This window comes from Podarcis vaucheri (assembly GCF_965113315.1).
Source record: "Podarcis vaucheri genome assembly, chromosome: 16".
NCBI classification, from domain to species: domain Eukaryota; kingdom Metazoa; phylum Chordata; class Lepidosauria; order Squamata; family Lacertidae; genus Podarcis; species Podarcis vaucheri.
The window spans coordinates 9867409-9888902 of NC_138754.1; the positions used below are offsets into that span (position 1 = coordinate 9867409).

Genomic DNA, 21494 nt, shown 5'->3' on the forward strand with positions numbered 1-21494 from the left:
AGTGGTTAGAGTGCAAGGCAAAGACTGGGAAGATCCAAGTTCGAATCAGCCACGAAGCTCATGGAGTGAGCTTGGGCCATTCACCCAAATTTATTCAGCTTCACCCAAATTTGAGCTTCACCCAAATTTATTCCACTTGGGTTGTTCTGTGGGTAGAAATGGTGCGGCTGAAATGGTGCAGCCCCCCCCCCCAAGACATGCGCAGATCAGTGATTGGCAATCCTTGCAACAATCTTGCAAATGACAAAATTGCAGTGTCGGCCAGAACCAAGAGTTGCCTGGTGCTGGAGGGGGGCGGGTGGAAGCTGTGTAAAGAATTAATTTGGGTACTGCAACAGTGCCTGTGGCAGAGGTGAGACTCCAAAGAGCTGAATCTCTGTGGGACTGGATTAAGGGGGAAACAGACCTCTTCTCAGTCTTCCCTCTGTAACTGTCTCAAAGGTTCCTAAGCCCCAGACTGTTAGTATTATTAATTTAATTTATATACCGCCTTTCGACAGAAGTTCCCAGGGTGCTTCACCACGTACAACGCAAATGTCGCTACACAGCAGAATATCAATACAGCATAAAGATCAGAACATTTGTATAATTACACTTGTAGTAATAAGATTTACAGAACAAAATACAGATTCCCCTAACGGCAATGGCATTAAAAACACTCTGCTTTATTTGCCATGGCATGTGGCTGTAGAAACTCGGTCGGAATACCTCTTTCAGATCCAGAAAAAGTGAGGAGGTTAAAAGTGCAGTGCCTCTGAGCATGCGCAGGGTGTTCCATGGCCTCCAACTGGAGCTTAACTCCAAATGTTGCTGGACTCCTGACTCCTCTGGGCCAGCCTGGCCAGGGATGATGGGAGCTGGAGTCCAGCAACATCTGGAGGGCCACAGTGTTCCCCACCCCTGTCCTTTACCCGTGTCCCAACCAACCAGGGTTCACAGGTTCAATGAGCTTATGGAAGTGTAAAGCACGAGTTGGGAAGCTCATGGCCTTCCAGATATTGGACTTCCAACACCCATTTTCCCTGACTGTTGGCTATACTGGCTGGGTAAGTTCATTTCATATGTGATCCCTGATTGGTTGGGGCATGTGCCTAGGACAGGGGTGGGGATCCTGTTCAATGTAGCTGAACTACAACTCCCATCCTCCCTGGAACTATTGGCCATGCTGGCTGGGGCTGACAGGGGTTGGAGTCTAAGAATATCTGGAGGTCCATGGTCTCCCCATTAGGGCTGGGTGATATATTGTCCAAAACCAGTTTGAAGTCCATATCAGGATATTGGTTTCATAATTTTGATGTGTGAAGCCAGCCAATGCCTCTACATAGCTCTGTTCTTATTTCAGACATCGTGATATATCAGTATATCACAATGTTTAGCGCTGGTGATATACTGAGATGTTGAAAACCAGTTATCTCCCAGCCCTACTGTTTGCCTCTACATAGTTTCATCCTTATTCCAGACATTGTGATATGTTGGTATATCATGATGTTTAAAGGTAAAGGGACCCCTGACATTAGGTCCAGTCGTGGCCGACTCTGGGCTTGCGGCGCTCATCTCGCTTTATTGGCCGAGGGAGCCGGTGTACAGCTTCCGGGTCATGTGGCCAGCATGACTGAGCCACTTCTGGCGAACCAGAGCAGCGCATGGAAATGCCGTTTACCTTACCGCTGGAGTGGTACCTATTTATCTACTTGCACTTTGACGTGCTTTCAAACTGCTAGGTTGGCAGGAACAGGGACTGAGCAACGGGAGCTCACCCCATTGTGGGGATTCGAACCGCCGACCTTCTGATCGTCAAGCCCTAGGCTCTGTGGTTTAACCCACAGCACCACCCGTGTCCCTTATCATGACGTTTAGCTGGTGATATATTGTGATGTTGAAAACCAGATATCGCCCAGCCCTCCTCCCCACCCTTGCTTTGCACCTCTGCAAGTGCATTTAATATGGGATCCCTAATTGGTTGGGATATGTGTCTTGGACAAGAGTGTGGTGGGAGGGGAACCCTGCAGCCCTCCCAGCTGTTGCTGAACTTCCAAACATGCATCAGGCTGAGAAGCCAGCATGGTTCAATGGTCACGGGTCGCAGGAGGTGGGAATCCAGCAGCACCTGGAGGCTTTGACAGCCCTGCTTGCGATGTCAGCACCTGAAGGGTTAATGGCCAGCTGCTTCCATCACACACACACACACACACTCTCACTCACTCACTCACACAGAGCCTCTGGGACTGCTGTTCTCTCCTTGCCCCCTCCCCTTGTACCTTCCACCCCTCCTTTTTCTCTACCAACCCCCCTGCAGCCACCCTGCCCGCTCCAACCATCAGCCCAGTCGTTCAGAGCTTGTTTTTTTCCATGTTGTATTTTCTACACTTCACTTCCTCAGATGAATAATTAATTGAAGCTTTTTTTGGTCTTTCCGCGTTTGTTTCGCCAGCCTCCTCCCTTCCCACAACTCCCCACCCCCACCCTTCCCAGCTGGGGCTACTGACAGGCATCTAAACAGCCTCTCTCTCCCCCCTCCCCACTCACTTCCAGCCATCCATGCACAGACACAAACACACGACCCACCTTTCTGCAGGCGGGCAGAGGTGAGCAGCCCTTCCCCAACCATGCCTGGTGCACGCCTACGCATGCGTTGGTGTGTGAGCATGCATGCACATTTTGCTGCTCAGTAGCTCTAAGCCCAGGCCTGTGGGGAACCTGTGGCCCTCCAAGGTGTGCTTGAACTCCCAACTCCCATCAGCCAGCATGGCCAGTGGTTGGAGTAGATGCAGGTTTCCCACAAGCATCTGCTTGGCCACAGTGAGGACGGGATGCTGGGGTAGATGGGCCTTTGCTTGATCCAGCAGGGATGCTCTTATGGGCGCTGGAGCCCATCAACATCTGGAGGGGCCCAGGTTCCCCACCCCTGTCCTTGACACATGTCCCAACCAATCAGGGATCCCATCTGAAATGCACTTTGTTGTTGTTTAGTCCTTTAGTTGTGTCCGACTCTTCGTGACCCCCTGGACCAGAGCACGACAGGCACTCCTGTCTTCCACTGCCTCCCGCAGTTTGGTCAAACTCATGCTGGTAGCTTCGAGAACACTGTCCCACCATCTCGTCCTCTGTTGTCCCCTTCTCCTTGTGCCCTCCATCTTTCCCAGCATCAGGCTCTTTTCCAGGGAGTCTTCTCTTCTCATGAGGTGGCCAAAGTCTTGGCGCCTCAGCTTCAGGATCTGTCCTTCCAGTGAGCACCCAGGGCTGATTTCCTTCAGAATGGATAGGTTTGATCGTCTTGCAGTCCGTGGGACTCTCAAGAGTCTCTTCCAGCACCATAATTCAAAAATGAAATGCACTTAGAGAGGTGTAAAGCAGGCATGGGGAGCCTGTGTCCCTCCAGATGTTCAGGGGACTACCATCAGCCAGCACACCCAATTCAAACCAAGAATTATTGCAATTTTGAAATCAGTGCTTAAAATCCGTGCAAGGCTCAGTCCACCATCCTAATTCAAAATGGTGCCCAGTTGTATCCAAAGAAAGACAAAAACCTGCTGCTTGATCTCAGGAACCATCACGCAAAATCAGGCGGCGATATTGTAAGATATCGTAAATGCAGAACGAACAGTGTTCCAAAAATACAGATTGTTATTGTGGCTTTTGTTGCACCATCTATATACATGGCGCTATACCAAATAAATAAGTAAAGAAGTGAGAGACAGTTCTCTGTCCTGAGGCACTTACAGTCTAGAAAACCTCACAACGGGGAGACAACAGAGCAAGGGGAAATGAATCTGCAACGATTTCTGTTCTGAGGGTTGATTTCTTTCCTTAGTGAACAAGGTCCAGGGCAGGGGGTTGCCAGCTTTTTCAGGCATGCGGGTATAGCTGGATTCAAGGGCCGGGCAATACCTGGTTTTCAACATCATGGTGTATCACCAGCTAAACATCACGATACAGAGGTACCTCAGGTTAAGTACTTAATTCGTTCTGGAGGTCCGTACTTAACCTGAAACTGTTCTTAACCTGAAGCACCACTTTAACTAATGTGGCCTCCTGCTTCTGCTGCGCTGCTGGAGCACAATTTCCGTTCTCATCCTGAAGCAAAGTTCTTAATCCGAGGTAATATTTCTGGGTTAGCAGAGTCTGTAACCTGAAGCGTATGTAACCTGAAGCATATGTAACCTGAAGCGTATGTAACCCGAGGTACCACTGTATACAGATATGTCCCGATGTCTGAAATAAAGATGGAGGCATGTAGAAATGTTGGCTGGCTTCACGGTTTTTCCCACATTGTGATTTTTGCATAGCGCACGCACATCCTATGATTCACAAAATATTGCCAGGTCAAAAATTACATCACAAACTACACCCCCGCCCAAGTTATATTCTGATGTGATTAAAAACACACACTCTCTCACAGAACCAAGAATGGATTTTTATGTTCTAATAAGTGGCAAGGGCTATGAAGGCAGACAAGTACAAAGTCAGCTCTCCACAGCTGACGGTTGCCGAAGGCAGATTGCAGATTCCACCTCTCTGCTTTCTGAGCCTCTAAATGTCTGCCTTGACTTATCCCACGGTTGTCACTCATCCAAAGAGGGAGAATTAAAGCACTGTGTAAGGCAAGTGGGGGAACCTTTGGCCATCCCAGATGTTGCGGAAATACAGCTCCCATCATCATGCTGTCGGGAGTTGTAGTTCAGTAGCATCTTCTTGACACTTGTCCCAACCAGTCAGAGATCACATACATTTAGAGCAGTGTTTCTCAAACTAGGGTCCCCAGGTGTTGTTGGACTACAACTCCCATCATCTCTAGCTAGCAGGACCAGTGGTCAGGAAGGATGGGAGTTGTAATCCGACAACACCTGGGGACCCAAGTTTGAGAAACACTGATTTAGAGGAAGGGCCACAGCTCAGTGGTGGAGCACCAGCTCTGTGTGCAGAACGTCCCAGATCCCAGCATTTTCCAGGCTCAGAATTCAAACCCGAGAGAGCTGCTGCCGGTCAGTGTTGACACTACTGAGCTAGACAGACCAATGGCTCTGACTCTGTATCAGGCAGCTTCCTGTGTTCCCCTTTAAACCAGCTCTCTATTTTGAACAGGGAGGACTAATATTTTACTTTAAGAACCTGCCATCTGCCCTCTTTCTTGCTGAGTGACCTGATCCTCAAATACAAGGGTGGGAGCACCCTTGAGTCCTTGCACTGTCAAAAAGAAAAACTCCCTCCTCCTTTTCATACAACCCTGTATGGAGTGTGATAATGAGATGGTTTTTCTAAAGGGGCGTGTCAGGCAGTGATAATTCCGCGAATAGAGAGGAAATTCATTCCAAAGGTTGCTACTCATCTCAGCAGACATGGCCTTGGCGTTTCTCGGGCAGGGCACCAGCCTGGAAGGAGAGGGAGAACAGAAGGAGAATAGAAGTTTGTTTAAGCCAGGAAGGGAAGGCACCTTTTGGACCCGGGGTAGGGACCCTCCAGGCAACTCCGTTTTGCCCTTGAAACTGTCCACAGTAGCAAACTGCCAACCCACTCCTGGGCTGACCTGAAGTCTCCAGGTTTGCCTCTCCAGGTGGCAGGGAGAGGGCTTGAACCTCCAGGTGGGCGAGAGTGCCTTTCATGATTATTTCTTATCAAGAAGACTATGTGTTCACCCCTAGCTCTCAGGTTTGGGCTCCGAAATCTCAGGGTCTGGGATACTCCTGGCTTGGCCATCCTAGCCCACAAGCTGCACCCTGTGATTTTGCCTGGCTGGCTTCTGAGCACGCCTCTTGCTTCTAAGGATGGTGGTTAGAGAAGTGGGGGGGGGGGTTGAGCATATGCGTAGAAACCAGCCTGCTGAATGATGTTAGCATTGGCCTTTGTTGCTCCGCCCACTTTTGTCCCTGGCTCCTCCCACCACAGACATGTGGCCCCCCGGAAGGCTGCCCAGAAGGGAACATGTTGCTGGATTCCATCTCCCAGCAGCCAGCATGGCCAATGGTCAGGGAAGATAGCAGCCATAGACTTCACAGCATTCAGAGGGGAATGGGGCCCTCGTCCTGGGCCTCCTGCCCGGAAGCTACTCTGGTGGCTCTCCGGATATTGTTGGGTTACAGTTCCCATCAGCCCCTGGACAGCATGGCCACTGGTCATGGATGATGGCAGTTGTAATCCAGCAATGTTCTTGGATTCCAGCTCTCATCAACCGCCAACCAGCGCAACCAATGGTCAAGGCTGATGGCAGTTGTTGTCTTAACAGCATCTAGAGGGCAACAGGGCCCCCTCCCTGTTCTTCTGCCTAGAGGCTACTCTAGATATCATTAGACTGCAGCTACCATCTGTCACGGTCCGGTCTACAGGCAACCGAAGTCCCGGATGAGGACGTTGGGACAGGGGGCAAGATGCGGGGTGGGAGCAGGAACGAGAGTCCAGCAGCCAGGGGTTTGAGGGTCAGGAAGCAGGGAGCAGTGGCGTAGCGTGGGGGTGCAGGGGGGGCCCCCGGCCGCACCGGGCGCAACATCTGGGGGTTAGGGTTAGGGGGCGCAAATCCACGGGTTAGGGGGCGCAAATTACTTGCATTGCCCCGGGTGCTGACAACCCACGCTACGCCACTGGCAGGGAGCCATGAAGCCAAGGTCCAAGGATCAGGAAGCAAGAAGCCAAACACAGCAAGACAGGAAACGTGTTGCTGTGGCAAAAAGCCGAAGGGAAAGGCTGACCAATATATCCCTTCCCAGCTCTTGCTACCAGGTGCAGTCAGTTACCAAGCGGCTTCACCTGTGCGGCCTCAACTTGACTCTCCAGAACAAACTTAGGAAGGCCCCAGTCCTGCGAAGCCCTGCTGGTCACAGGGCCTGGCTCCCACACACACTCCTGACACCATCAACCCCCAGGCAGCACGGCCGCTGGTCAGGGACGATGGGCATTGTAGTCCTGCGACAGCCAGAGGGCCACAGATTTCCCCTGCTTCAGGGAAGTGGCCTGCGCTTTGTTGCTTTGCCAAGCAGAAGGGAAGGGTGGAGTCACCCTGGCACAGTGCTCCTTTCTCAGTCCCAGGCCAGCATTCGCACCTTGGCCCAGGACCTGGGGCGACATTCCTGACGCGCCTGAGCCGCAGCCATGGCCACAGCCCCAGACATGTTCAGGCAAGGGCTGGGCCCTGCCGGCTGGCGTTGATTTTCTCCCTGGTGGGCGGGAAGGTGTTGTCTGCCTCCCAGGTTTTCTGGATCAGCTTTTTTTGGGATCACAGGGAGGCCTCCCCATTTTTCCGCATGAGACCGCAGTAGCCAGGGAGGAGGTGGTGGTAGTGGAGAGTTTCAAACCTGCAGATTCTCTGCCATTGAGGACCCGGCCAACTCCATACTCCGGAGTCCATTCCAGGACATTCTTTGCTGGTTGCTTAACAGGATAGGTGCCAAGCAAACCACACCCTTTCCCCTGGAAGCTGTGGTTCCTGATCTCAGAACGCAGGGAGGCTGGCTACCATTCCACGAGGAAGGAGAGGAAACAGCGCTCTGCGCCACCTCAGAGGCACTTTTCTCTTCTCATTATCCCCCCCCCGCCCCCCGGCATAGAAACTACGTAGTTCTGCGGCTGAGAATGGTGGGTTGTCCCCCCACCTCTCAGGATGAAGCCTGCTCCTAGTTCTGTTTGGGGGATGGATGGAGAGTGGGGAGATAAAAGACAACCTCTAGCTTTCTTCCAGATGTTCGCCACCTGGCAACAATTATTTCCTAAATTGTAGAGTTTGCCAGGGGCCGAGGGGGGCCTTCTCGCTCCAGCCTGGAAATTGTTGCCCTATAAACCTGACTTTCCTTCCACTTCCCAGATGTCCAGTGGCTACTGATGGCAAGGCCCTCTGCCCATGCTCAGAGGCTGCGTCCCCGCTGGATTTGCCCACATCCTGAGCGCTGCAAAGTTGTGGCCTTCAAAGGCAGCGTTTAAACCTTTGCAGATAAGGTGTACTCAGAGGCCCTTTCCCTCCAGTGGCCAACTTCCCCTGTTTCCACAGAATTAAAAATATTATTGATGTTTTTAACATCAGCCCCTCTCTCATTCACAAGTGAGTCCCAAGGACAAAGCCCCGGGGAAATGCTGAGGCGAAGGCACTCTGCCCATGCCCACGGGCCTGTCCCTGTGATTTTTGACTCCGCACAGAATTCAAAACAGCCTTGGCACAAATGTAATATTTTATATGAGGGAGAAGGAGGAAGGAAAGGTGTGTGTTTGAAAGGGAGGGGGGTTCTCCAGATGTTCTGCGAGAGGGGGGGGCTTTCTTTAAAAGGGGGCGGGGCGTAGTGGCCGGACACGGACACGCCTCCCCCGCCTGTAATCGAAAGCAAAGGGCGCGCCAGGAAAGGGACCCCCAATAGATGGAGAGACGCGTCGGGCGCGCAGCGTGGGGAGCCCGTGGGAAAGATCGGGCGCGCGCGGCGTGCAGGGAGCGCGCGAGGGGGGCGGTCCCGGGGCCGGAGGCGCGCAAGGAGGAGGGAAGGAGGAGCCTCGGCGGCGCTGGGGGCTCCGGCGGCGAAGAGGAGGAGGAGGAGGACGGCGGCGGCTCCGATCGCCTTTGGATCTCTTTCTCGCCCTCGCTCTCCGTTCCGGCGGCTTCGCCTCTCGTGCACGGTCGCGCCTGGCGCTGCGCTGCCCCGGCCGGCGGGATGGCCGCGCTCCTGCTGCCGCCGCCGCCGCCTGCCCCGCCGCTCCTGCTGCTCCTCCCGCTGCTCTGCTTGCTGTGCCACGGCCCCGCCGGCAGCCTCGGCAACCGGCACGCGGTGCATTGGAACAGCTCCAACCCGCAGTGAGTACCGGACCCGGGGGTTTGGGGGGTGGGGTGGGAGTGGGGTGGCGGGAGAGTGGGAGAGGGATGGGGGGACAGTGTTTTTGCTTTTTTTTAAAGGGGGGTTGCTCAAGGAGAAAAGAGATCGGGCTCCGTTTGTCCGTTTGCGCCTGTATATCCCTGCCTGGACCCCCGGAATTTGCCCCGGAGCGGGAGGCGAAGGTGGGTGTTAGGCAAAGCGGGGTCGGCGGGTGAGGTGGGAGAGGGCGCGCGTGCACTGCATAAGGGGGGAGGGGGTGTCTGGGAGGAGGGGGTGCGCGTGCACGTGGACGGGGCGAGGGCACGTGCGCGGTGGGGATCGGGGTCCGCGCGTCGCCGGAACCTGGGGATGGGGCAGCAGAGATTTCATGGGGGGGGGGAAGGGAGCGGGGTTGTCTGCTTTTTGTCTGTGCGTCGGGAGAGATCCTGCAGAATATGAAGCTTCCTCTGCCGCCCCCCCTTCTCTCCACCCTCTTTCCTTCCTAATCGCCCCCTCCCCCAGTCTGGCGGCTGTCTGGACTGGGACCCCAGTCTCTCTTCTCTCTCCCTCTCTCCACCCCACAACTCGCCGGCACCCCCGTCTCTCCTTGCCCGTCTCCGTCCCCCCCACCGTCTGTTTCCCCCTCTAGTTTTTGCAATTTCAGCTCTGCTCCGCTTCTTAACCCCCCGCCGCCGCCGCCAAATTCCCCTAAATCCAGGCACCGTGGCCTCCATAGCGAGGTGTGTTTAGAGAGGGGGAGCGGGGCTGTCTGCGCTTTCCGAGCGAGTTTATTTGTTTATTTCCTTGACCGTCGGTTGTTTTTTTAAAGGACAATTTCTCCTTAGTTCAGGGGTTTTGGTGGGGGGGGGGGCTCGATCAGACCGCGGTTGAAGGGCAACAGAGCCCTCTGTGTGTGAGAGAGAGAGACAACGTGACCTTTGCACCCCCGTGGGCACTACCAGCACCCAAAACTTGGGTGGCACACACTATTTGGGGGGGGGGCACGCTCTGCCCTTTTTTATATATATAACCGTCCCGACCGAGATCTCCCCATGCCTGCTGCTACCCCCAGGACTCTCGCCACACAGAGTGCCCAGCCTTGATCATGTGTGTGTGGCGTGACCTATATATCCGAGCCTAGGTGTGACTCCGTGTGCCAAACCCTCGCCAGCCCTGGCACGGGCTCCCCGGCTGTTTGTGGGGCTGAGCCGCGAGACTGGCAGAGAAGACGCACGCCTACCGATCTGTAGGCACGGCAGATGCGGGGGGGACGCCGAGCGCCCTGCCCGCCTTGCATCCCCGAAGCACCCCGTGGCACGTGCCCAGGCAGTGCCGGGGCTCCTCTGGGAACTGGGCGAGGTTTTCCCCCCTTCTTCTTCCTCCTCCTCCTCCTAACTGGCTGCTGCTTAGCGAGAGAGAGGGAAGGCTGTGGGGTGTTTATTGCAAAGAGAAAGGCAAAGTGCCAAGGGAGAATCTGTCTCTCTTGAACATTCATGCAGGGATTTGGAGTGTGTGTGTGTTTGCAAGGACGGAAGCTGCCTGATTGATGCCTAATCATTTCTCACACACACACCCCCCGTATTTTTTTAAAATGCCTCTTTTAAAACCATCCGAGACAGGCAAGGCCGGTGTTCATCCTAGCATAGCCTTCTCTGGAGTCAGAGAGAGACTTGGTGCTTCTAACTCAGTGCGGTCTACACTGGCTGGCAGCAGCTCTTTCAGGCAGGGAGATGCCAGGGATCCAACTTAGGACCACCTGCATGCAAGGACAGAGGCGCCCCCTGCTCAGCTGAGGCCTTTCAGCGTCACCTTTTCACCCTTTCTGAAGGGGCTCACCTGCCTGACCCTTCCTTTGTAAATTTGCCAGGGCACCACAAAGGAAACTGGCTGCCTGTATGTGAGTGTTTGGGAACACACACACACACACACAGAGAGAAGGTGTGTAGTGTGTGTGTGGGAGGGGGGTTAACCAGGGGGGCTGACAGTGGGGAGCCGCACGGTTTGAAAGCTGGAGGCATTAAGGGCATTTTGTTTTCCCAAGTGGGAGGGATCTGAAAGATATTTATCGCACACACCATCTCTTGATTCTCTTTTGTTTCAGAAGGAGCGTCATTTAGCCGGCTCTATTGACTGCTGGGCTCCGTGTAAACACGCTGGTGATAGATAGCAAGTGAGAGGGGGGTTGTACACACCTCCCCCCCCCCCAGTTTGCTTAATATGAGCCAGTTAGAGCTGCTTCCACGGGCCTGCCGCTTGTATTTTGAAGTGTGATGGGGGGCGGTATATAATTTGGCCTATCCCTCTTTATTCATTCATGTGTGGTCCACTCGAATTCCTGGTGGAGTTCTGGTGGCCAGCAATGTTCCCCCCCCCCTCTCTCTCATGTGGCGGGAGGCTGATTAACCAACAAAGCCACCTGATTTCTTTAGAGGGCCCAGGCAGGGCCTGCTGTGTGGCAGCAATCCTTGGCTGAGGAAGACGTGGTTCTCTGCTTGTGTAGGACGCCTGCCCCCCTTTTATTTACGTGTGTAGCTCCGGGATCGAACCTCCAACGAGCCGCGGCGTTGATTCCCAAGTGCATTTGGCTTGACCGGCGGCTGCTGGTGCCGCAAGTGGCCCAGATCTAGAGACTTGAACAGGAAAGTGTTGTTTTGCAAGGTGGGACACCTTGCCGAGTCGCCGTTTCTCTGCGTGATTCCACCCCTTCGCTTTTTGTAAAAAAATAAAATAAATCAATGGGGGCTTTAAGTAATAATCTGGAAATTGTAATGGCCGCCGAACAGAGCCACAGGGAGCCAGATCAATGGGGGAGTTAACAGCGCCTGTGTCTTGCATCTCTAATGCTCTGCCCATGGGGTGAAGCGAAGGAAGGGACACGGCCGGCGTGGGGAGACCAGGGCGGCAGCGTAAGTGGGCGGCACCAGGCACAGGACCCTAAAAATGGGTGCTGGCGTGGCTTGGGAACAGGGTGACCCTCTGGGGTCTGACCCTCTGCCAGCGCCTGTTTCCTACTCCCCGGTGGCATATCCGTGCCGCTTTGCGTCTGTGGCTTCCATTTTCTCTGGGACTTGGCCGTTAACCGACGCTGGGAAGGACGGGTCGAGCCTGGAGTCCACGTGTGCCCGGCTGTCTGCAAATTTCTCTCCCTCCTGTTCCCCAGTGTCTATCTGTCCGTCCGTCCTTGGTGCGTCTGGGTCTCACGCCCTCCGCCCGTTCCCTCTCCCGCGCCTCTTTTCTGTGTGCCTCGAGGGAGGACCGTCTCCTTTGAGAATGTCTCCTGAGGCGGAAGCCCAGGCCCCATAAATTGCGCCTCTGAATTGGGCGCTGGCGGGCGCCACACAATGGCGGAGCAGCGGACGCGGGGCCCTTTGCTGGGGGGGACCTCCCCACACACCCAGCCCCCTTCCTCCGGCTAAAAAGCTTTCTAACCTGGCCTGACTTTTAGTGGTTGTGTGTGTGCGTGCGTGCATGTGTGTGTGCGGCGCAGGGGTGGGGGTGGCAGTTGAAGAGAGAGGATGGTTGCTAAGGAGCCGTATCAAGGGCTCAGGTAGATCTGCTCTGCAGAGCCTGACCCACAATGCACTGGGGCTGCCTTGGCGGCAGTGATGGCAGTGGTCACAACGGGCCCAGCTCACCTGGCTTGGCTTATTTCCCACGAGACCTCGGCACCCCAAACCAAACCTTTCCCCGCTCGGTGCCGCGGACTCCTTTTTGGGGCCTAGCCATTTGATGGTTGTCTTTGCTGGGGTGTCGGAGAAAGGCTTCGGTGCGGCTCCCTTTTCCCTTCGGTCTTTACGTCCCCGCAAACCGCGCCGTGGGTGCTGGGCCCCCGCCTTTTGTGGTGAGCCGAGGCGTGTTGTTGGGGGGGGGCGGGGGGTCCCTGCCGCAGAGCCGAGTTGCCGGCGCGTCGGGGATATTTATGGCGGAGCAGTGCGGCAGTGTTGGTTTCACTGCAGCCGCACGCGCCGTACATAGCCTTGCGCGCCGGGATTTTGGGGATAAATTATCGGCGGAATTGGTCCTTGTGGGGCTCTGGTCACCGGGTGTTTAGACAAGCCATAAACAACCCCCCGCGAGACACCTGTCATGGGGATGAGGTTGCTCTGGAGACATTTTGACCTGACAGCGTTGAAAGCTGTTCCTGCGGCCTTAGGGTGCTAGGCTTTGAGAACGAGCGCAGTAGCCCTTCTTGGGATGGAGACGAGACGATGCCCCAATTCTTCCACCTCTGGGAAGCTGCTTGCTTTTCCCCCATTCCCCTGGAGAGACATTAGGGAGCATTTCTTCCCCTCCGTACAAAGCTTGTTTGTGTTTATGAATATCCAGTTTTCCTCTCATTCCAACTGCTGCTGAAGCAGGTTGCTCTTATTATCCAGGATCGGGGAGGGAATGAGTTTTTTGACGTCTGCCCTGTCCCCCGCCCCCAAACCCGTTTCATCAATGCGGCGTCTTACACACACACACAGAGAAAGAGAGAGAACGTGCCCCACTGGTCTTTTTCTGCCTGCTTTGACTTATGTGCGCCACTCTCCTCAGGACCACATTTCCTGCAAACCCACAATGAGATGGAGGTTTGCCATTGGTTTTGGGGGCTCCAAGATGGCTTCATCGCTAGGTCTTCGCTCCATCACCCGTCCCATCACCTTTCAGTAACCGGCATGGCCTTAGTGGATTACCCTTAGGCCGGAGAAATGCTTTGCATTTTCAGGATGTTTGATAGGTTTTTAAAAAAATAAAAATTGGCTGCAGAGTTCCAAAAGAGCCATGGTTACTGCATTTTTCTAGGCACTTGGGTCAACTGCAGCCTGGGATTTTCCTAGATCGGACATCAACGCAACCTGATCCTCTCCTCCAAATATTGTATTAGAGATGAAACTGATGCCACCTGCCTGAGTTTGGTCTCCATCCCTTTTATTTTTAAGTCTTTCATGCCTGCTCCGAGATTATGGTGGTGGTTGTTGTTGTCTTCAGACTCCCTGCAGAAAAGGTGTCCTCCGCTCCCCAAAAATCTCTGGGGTTCACGCCCCTCTTGCTTTTTAAGCAGGTCCCTGTGTCACACTGGTGTGTATCTGTGTGTTTTTCCGGACAAGGGCAGATGTGACTGGTGTGCTGATGAGCTGCAGAGCTGCTGATTGGTCCAGGATGGGCGGAGGAAAGGTTGGGAGGTGGTCTTCTTTAGAGGGTCCCGCATACAAAAGCTCCACACATCTCTCAGTCTTATTTCTCAGTCTTCAGACGAGGATCAAACACTCCCTGCCCTTTTCAAAACAGAGAGCCAACTGGGGTCGGTTGTGGAATAGCTTGAATTGGGAAACCTTTAAACTTCTTACCATTTTCTTTTAAAAAGACAGGCTGGCATGTTATTCATGGAAGGTTTCTAGTCCTCATGCTCTGCAAGCAGGGAACAGTGTTAGAAAGATCAATAGTATGGGGGTGTGTTGAACACTGGCATTATCTTAACAGGAGGGAGAAGAATACCAGCTTAAATTTTGCCACATTTTAGTGGGTAGACATCTGAGTAAGATTGTGTGTGTGTGGAAATACTCCCAGGATTCCTTATGGGGCTATCAAATCTGTGTTTCGCAGCCCTGTTGAGCCAAGCGTGAGGAATCTGTGCCCCACCGGAAGTGTTGAGACTACAACTCCCATCATCCATAACTGATGGGAGTTTGAGAGCCACTGATTCTCCATCTTTGGCGCAGAGGGATTTTTTGGCGGGTAGGGATATCGCTAGGTCACATTCACAGCTTCCTCCTGTGGAGGAATTTCTACGCAGGAAATTAACACACAAAGCGCGGAAAGATCATTGCAAGCTGTATTCTCGCATGTGGGTTCACAGGGCTTGCGAATGTGTGCTGAGCATTTCAGACCCCATCCTCACCATCTGTTTAAAGCACTCTGATACCACTGTGTCCCCCAGAGAATCATGGGAACTGTAGTTTCAAGGCTCTGAGAGTTGTCAGGAGGCACTCCCTCACAGAGCTACAATTCCCACAGGTCCCTGGGAAGAAGGATGGGTTGTTTTACCACTCTGGGAACTGTAGCGCTGTGTGGAGAAGGGCTGTATAGCTCAGGGGCAGAGTACCTACTCCCAAATTCAATCTGTGACGTCTCCAGGTAGCCTTGCCTATCTCATGTAGTCATGGAGTGACTACAGCAGGGTAGGGACTCTTTGGCCCTCTGTATGTTGCTGGACTTCAACTTCCATCCGCCCCACCAAACATTGCCCTTGCCCAGTGGTGATGGGCGTTGCAGTTCAGCAACATGTTCCCCTTCTCTGAGCTACAGGCTCATACAAGGCCATTTTCCTGGTGGCAACTTGGAATCCCTTCCAGGTGATGATGCAGAGAAGCTACACAAAAGCCGGTTGTCTTCCTTTCAGACCCGCAATTATTTATACATAAAGTTGGGCAGCCAGAACAGCTAGGAAAGGAGATGTTGTGGACTAGGAACTTGTGTGGACGTGCTGGTGAGGCTGGGCTCCTAACTCCATGTGCACACCGTGAGGAGGAGCTCCCCGGAGGAAAGGCAGGATTCAGGTGTGATGCATATCTCAAACCCACAAAGTCTGTGTATACGATCACGGCGCTCAACACCCTGCAACAAGGTTGGGCAAGCTGTGGCCTGGCTAGCCTGGTCGATGCTCAAGGAAGATGGCCAGGAGCCAGGGACAATGGGAGCTGGAGTCCAGCAATGTGGTTTCTCATCCCTGGGATAGCTCAGTCAGTAGAGCATAAGACTCTTAATCTTGGGCAGAAGATTCCTGCATTGCAGGGGTTTGGACCAGATGACCCCCCATGGTCGCTTCCAACTCTACAATTCTAGGATTCTGTAAAATGGCTCAGGACCACAAGGAACACCTCTCCTCATATAAACCAGCCCAGACTTAGAGATCATCCTTTGAGGCCCTTCTTCATGTGCCTCCTCAAGAGGTCAGGAGGGTGGCAACACGAGAACGGGCCTTTCCTGTGGTGGCTCCCCGCTTGTGGAATGTTCTCCCGAGAGAGGTTTGCCTGGTGCTTCCATTATACACCTTTAGGTGCCAGGCGAAAACGTTCTTCTTTACCAGGCCTTTGGTTGATTCTGTGGCCTTTTAAATGTGTTTGTGGGGTGGGGTTATTGTTTTGTTTTTGTTTTAACTATATAGTTTGTGGGTTTTATCCTGTATTCTTATGTTGTGAATCTTTGTCCTGATTGCTTCTCGGCCTTTTGGCTTAGATCAGGGCCTATCATGCCCAACATCCTTTTTCCATAGCAGACGATCGCTGCTGTGTTAGAAATTAGCCAGGAGCCAGGCGCATTTTGCCGCTGGCGTGGCTCCAATTGCAACCACGTGGAGATCTTTGGATGCCAGGCTGGCGACTAGGGAAAACCAAATGCCATTTAGAAAAGAAGGCTCTGGAATGTTTTCCTTGAAGCCTGAATTTGTTTTATTCTGGATTGTTTTATTTGATCTTATAATGTGTCGCAAACCACTTTGAGAGTTGTTCTCTAAAATGTAAAGCTGCATAGAAATGAAATGAATAAGAATAATAAGTCCAATTGCAAAAAAAAAAACAAAAAAAAAAACACAAAAACCCTGGCATCTAGACATTTGTTGTGGCAACTATGACCTAGGTTTAAGGTGCCATTTGGCGATTAGTTTATATACCTGAATTTCTAACACTCCCAACCAGATGCTTATGGGAAACCTACAAGCAGGACTTTGAGCACCACAGTGCTCTCTCCAACAGCAGACTAGGGCTGGGCGATAACAGTTTTTCAACATCGCAGTATATCACCAGCCAAACATTTGGCGATATATCGTGGTGTTGGAAACATAAGCTGCATTGGCCTCAGCCTGCAAGGTGCCGGGTGAAATTGCCACAGCCACAGCTCTCACCATCCCCGGTGTCCCGTCCCTTGCTTGTGGCGGGTGCCAGTGCCGGGCTGGGGGGGTCCTTTGATTGTTCGGAGGGGAGTGGCAACCGCACACTCCTCAAATGAGCAGTTAAAAGATCCAGAAGGAGGAACAAGCTGTATGGATGCCTCGCCAATGTAGCTTTTTTTCTCCCTGTGCACAGTTGTGAGGTCAAAGTGGGATGTCAGTTTCACTCAGCCATGTATCGCTGGTAAAACCGCCACCACTCCTGAGTCCCTCTGCTAGCAACCGAGCGGTGAGCATTTCACCAGCGATATACTGCTGAGTGAAGCCGACATACCGGTCTGCTCCTCATACCGGTCCTGGGTGATATATTGATACCGCCCCGGCCTACAGCAGACACAGCCTTTGTATCTCATAGCCGTTAATCCAGTCCAGACTCCTGTTCTTACGGCCCCCAGCCAGACGCACCAGTAGGAAGCTCCCAGCTGAACCTGACCACAGCAGCATCAATTCTCCCCACCTGCGATTCCTAGCATTTGGCATTCAGCGGCGCACTGTCTCTGGCAGTCGATGTAGGAACATAGCCATGGATAACCCTCTCCTCTAGGAACTAAGCCTGCATCCCTGCTGCATTGAGGGTGTGTGTGTGTGTGTGGCTTCTGCCCCAAGTCCTTCCCTGACAGCATCGCTTCTCAGGATCCTGGGAAATGCGGGGCTTGTCTTGGCAGGCCAGTGGCCCAACCCAGCACAGCTCTCTTCCCTAAATGCTAAAGCACATTTGCTCCTAAGAGCATCTTCTTTTATGTACCGGCGCATCCAGCGATATAACACACAGAAAAAGCCAGTCTTAATCAGACTGCTGGTCCCATGGGATTGCGGTTATTTATTTTGTGTAGATGATCCTTATCCCTGTTGCTAGGGACACACTTTCTGGTTTTTTTCCCCTTTCCTTTTCTTTTCAAGGTCTAGTTCTCATTTGAGGTGATGAGCATGTGCCTGGTCTGCACTGCTTCCAGACGTGACTGGATGCTGCTCTGTGCCAGTGGCAACAAGCAAACATTCCCTGCAGGTAGAAAACTAGGGAGACAAGTTGTAGCCTTGCTTCTCCCTGAGAAGCTAGCTTTCTCTGTGAAGGGAATGGTTTCTGATGGAGGATGATTTCCATTGGGTAAATCTCCACTTGTATTATGGGTTTGTTCGTTCCAGAGGTCTGTTCTTAACCTGAAACTGTTCTTAACCTGAAGCACCACTTTAGCTAATGGGGCCTCCCGCTGCTGCTGCACGATTTCTGTTCTCATCCTGAAGCAAAGTTCTTAACCTGAAGCACTATTTCTGGGTTAGCGGAGTCTGTAACCTAAAGCGCCTGTAACCCAAGGTACCACTGTATAATGCAAAAGCTTCTTTTTAAAAAAACCAGCCAACCCACCGTGCTACTTGTGAATGCGGTCTCCCGATTTTGTGATGATTCAACAGATGAGCTGATTAGGGGCAGAGGTAGGAAAGGTTTTCACCCTCACATGACGTGTCAGGTTACTGCAGGCCAGGATGGTGGGGTTTTTTTTGGGGGGGGGGGAGGTGTTGCCATGAAGGAGCTTTCGGAAAATCTGTTTCTGCTGCGCCTTCTAAGATGTTCCACCCCCAGGAGAGGTTTGCTCCTTGCTCTCCCCCCCTTCCACCCGCCCAGATCGCTCTTAGGGCCACTTTCAAACATGATTGCCTTCTCTCCAGCGCTGTTAAAAAGCTTTCACCGTGTCAATGCTCCATGTGGAATCAGCGATATCAAGCATCAGTGCATGAATTATTGGCAGGGGGCTGATGTGCAGGAGGGTGCCGTAATGAAACGGGGGAAATAGGAAGCTGTCCTGGGCTGAGTGATTTTGACTCCTCCAGCCTGGTTTGGTGAGCTCTGACTGAATGCTGCTCTGCTGGATCCCAAGCAGCGAAGGATCTCCCCTGCCCCTTCTGCCTGATCCTTTCAACTTGGGCGGTGAAGGACCTTTGGTCCTCTGGATGCTGCTACGCTACAACTCCCACCATCCCTGGCTGTTGACCATGCAGAGGCGGCTGGGAGTTGTACTTCAGCAACATCAGGGTTGCCTCACGCCTGTTTTTGCTGAGGATGAAGCCAGGGAACCAAGCAGGGGGTGAAGCCAAGCTGTTGCCCCTCCCCTAGCTAGCAGGACCAGTGGTCAGGGATGATGGGAATTGTAGTCCCCAAACAGCTGGAGACCCAAGTTTGGGAAGCACTGCTGTTGTGGGTTAATATTTGGGAGGGATAGCCAGGGAATGGAGCAAGCCAGGGGCACAGCTCCTAATATCTAGATACTATGGTATTTTTATACTCTGGCTTAATGAAATAAAACCTGGCAGCGAAAACGCATGTGTGTGTTTGCCTTGTAATGGAAAATGCTACTTAAAATATAAGCCTACTAGAATATATATATTTTTTAAGTGCAATGAATCTGTAACAGAGCAGCAGAGCATTATTGGTAGTAAAATTGTTGGGTTTTTTAATGGTCAAAAGGCACCAGCTGCCCTCTGCTAAAAGCCTAAGAGTCAAGAGGAACTGTGTGCAGCCTGTCTTAGTTTCTGAGGCCCATGTGTCAGTTCTGAGGCCGAGCTCTGGGCTTGTGTTGTGCCTTGCCTGGCTGGTTGTGGGTGCTTTGAGCCCAATTTGTGCTTATTTAATCAGGCTTAAAGCCAGAGAAGGGCCTTCAGTAAGGGGGGGGGGACCTGTGGCCATCCAGACGTTGTTGGACTCCAACTCCCATCATTGCCCCTGCAATGTCTAATGGTCAGGGATGATGGGAATTGGAGTCCTGCAACACCTGGAAGATGACCAGGTCCCTCCATCCCTGCCCTCCTCCAACTGACAGCCAACTTCCAGAATCTTGAAGTTTCTGCTACCCCTTACCCCATCCCGTTTTTCATCACAAGAGCGGCCATTTGGGTTGCTGTTCTCTTGAGCAATTTCAGAGCATGATTCCCCTCAAACATGATTGGGGGCACACTGTACCCCCTATGGTACTTTTGGGGGCACCGTGCCCCCAAAAGCACTCTTTTTTGGGGGGGAACTGTGATGTCAAATCGCGCAAGATCACAGCAACCAAAATGGTTGCCGTGTTCCTGCAATAAAAAAAAATACAAAGATGGGGTCCCCAATTTTGGCTTCAAAGTGTTAGAGGGTAGGCAGATTATTAGCATGGGATCACTTGGAGCTCGACTTGTGACATTTGGTCTACAAGCACGACATTGTTGGAAGACATCAGTTGTGTGGAGCAATGGCGGCTAGAAGTCGCCAAGGAGAGTGGTCTTTGGATAAATTTCCTCCTGGCCCATTCGCTATGAGGCTTAACGCACACACCCCGAGTTTAAGAACTGAAACGTTGTGTAAAAACCATTGACAAGAAGTCTTGTGGCACTTTAAACCCAGGCAAATTTATTATGGCCTCGGTTTTCATGGGCCAGAGTTTGCCTCATAACACGGTTCACCCTCTGGAAAAACTGTGTAGGTTTAATTGGTTTCTGTGATGTTTTGGCTCTGGGCTCAATCCAGACACCATGGATTAAAATGTGGTCAAGGGTATATCCCATGGGAATCTCTGACTGGTAGAAAACTTTCCTGAATGGGATTTCATTCCACTGCCATATATATATATATATATATATATATATATATATATATATATGCTTTCGTAGATTTTCACGGGTACAGGAATGCAGGTTTTGGTGTCTTCGGGTGTCTTCCCGTGTAAGAGTCGGGGTGTCTGGGCGACGTTTCGACGAGGTCTCACTCGTCATCTTCAGGCTGGTGCTTTCGGCTTCTTGTTACTGGAACAGAGCAGAATCTGGTTTTTGAGTTCCTATAAATACTGTTGAGGGGTGTGGTGTATAGCCTCCAACGTTCTGGGCAGAGAGGAAGTTCCTAGATTAGTGTGCCTTTTCTTCTTTTGTTCCTTAATTACTTGAGGGATATCTTGGGTGATTTCATGAGTGATATTCTGAATACCACTGGGTGGGTCATTAAGTGTAGATTAGTTGCTAAAGCTTTCGTGTCTTGACCTCTTGAGCTTGTGAAGAGTTTTTCTGAGAAGATGGCTGTGCTGCATTTAGTTGTGCTCTGGCTTGGCTTCGTGTATAGGGGCGAGCTGTGGTTTTGTGCCTTGTGCCAGCCAGATCTGTGTAGGGATTGCAGGGGGGTGCAGCATCCGGAGGTGCCACTATAGTTTGGCTACTGGATGGAGTCTGTAATATGTCTGTGGAGAGGGTCTGGGTTTGGGTCTGGTGTGGTTGATTGGTGACGGCGTTCTGTGTGCCTCTGGTTCTGGTGTCGGTTTTTGTGGGGAGGGCTAATTTCCAGATGTCTGGCAGGCGGGACGTGTCGTCACGCTTGTTCATGTTGTGAGGGTGTTTCTCTATCTCGATGGCTTCCATGATTATTCTCTTGTGGTGATGTTCCATGTTAAAGAGCAATTTGGAATCTGCAAAATTAATTTCGTGTCCTGTTTCTTTCATGTGTTGGAAAAGAGAGGAAGTTTTTTCTTCTTTTTTGACGGCATTCTTGTGTTCTGCGATACGTGCATTTATTCGTCTGTTTGTTTGTCCAATGTACGTGGCTGGGCAGACTTTGCAGGGTATTTCATAGACCCCTTGGTTTTCCAGCTGGATTTTGTCTTTTGGGTTTCTGAGGATATTGGCTATTTTTTGGTTGGTGCAGAAGGCTGTTTTGATATTGTGTTTATGGAGGATTTTGCTAATTTTGTCTGTAGTGCCCTTGATATAAGGAAGGAAATACATCCTGGACCTGACCAACCACTGCCTAACCAACACGTACTTCATCCACAATGGACAAAGATACAAACAGATAGAAG

General features: G+C 52.2%; 1 protein-coding gene across 2 annotated transcripts in view; it reads left to right on the forward strand.

Moving 5' to 3' along the window:
- Window positions 1-8295: 8295 nt before the first annotated feature.
- Window positions 8296-21494, forward strand: part of EFNA3 (ephrin A3) — a 61645-nt gene continuing 48446 nt past the window's right edge. For both annotated transcript variants that reach the window (XM_082202491.1, XM_082202492.1), the window contains exon 1: window positions 8296-8761. In XM_082202491.1, the coding sequence (XP_082058617.1) occupies window positions 8334-8761 (428 nt within the window). In that variant the 5' untranslated portion in view covers window positions 8296-8333. The remainder of the gene's footprint in view (window positions 8762-21494) is intronic.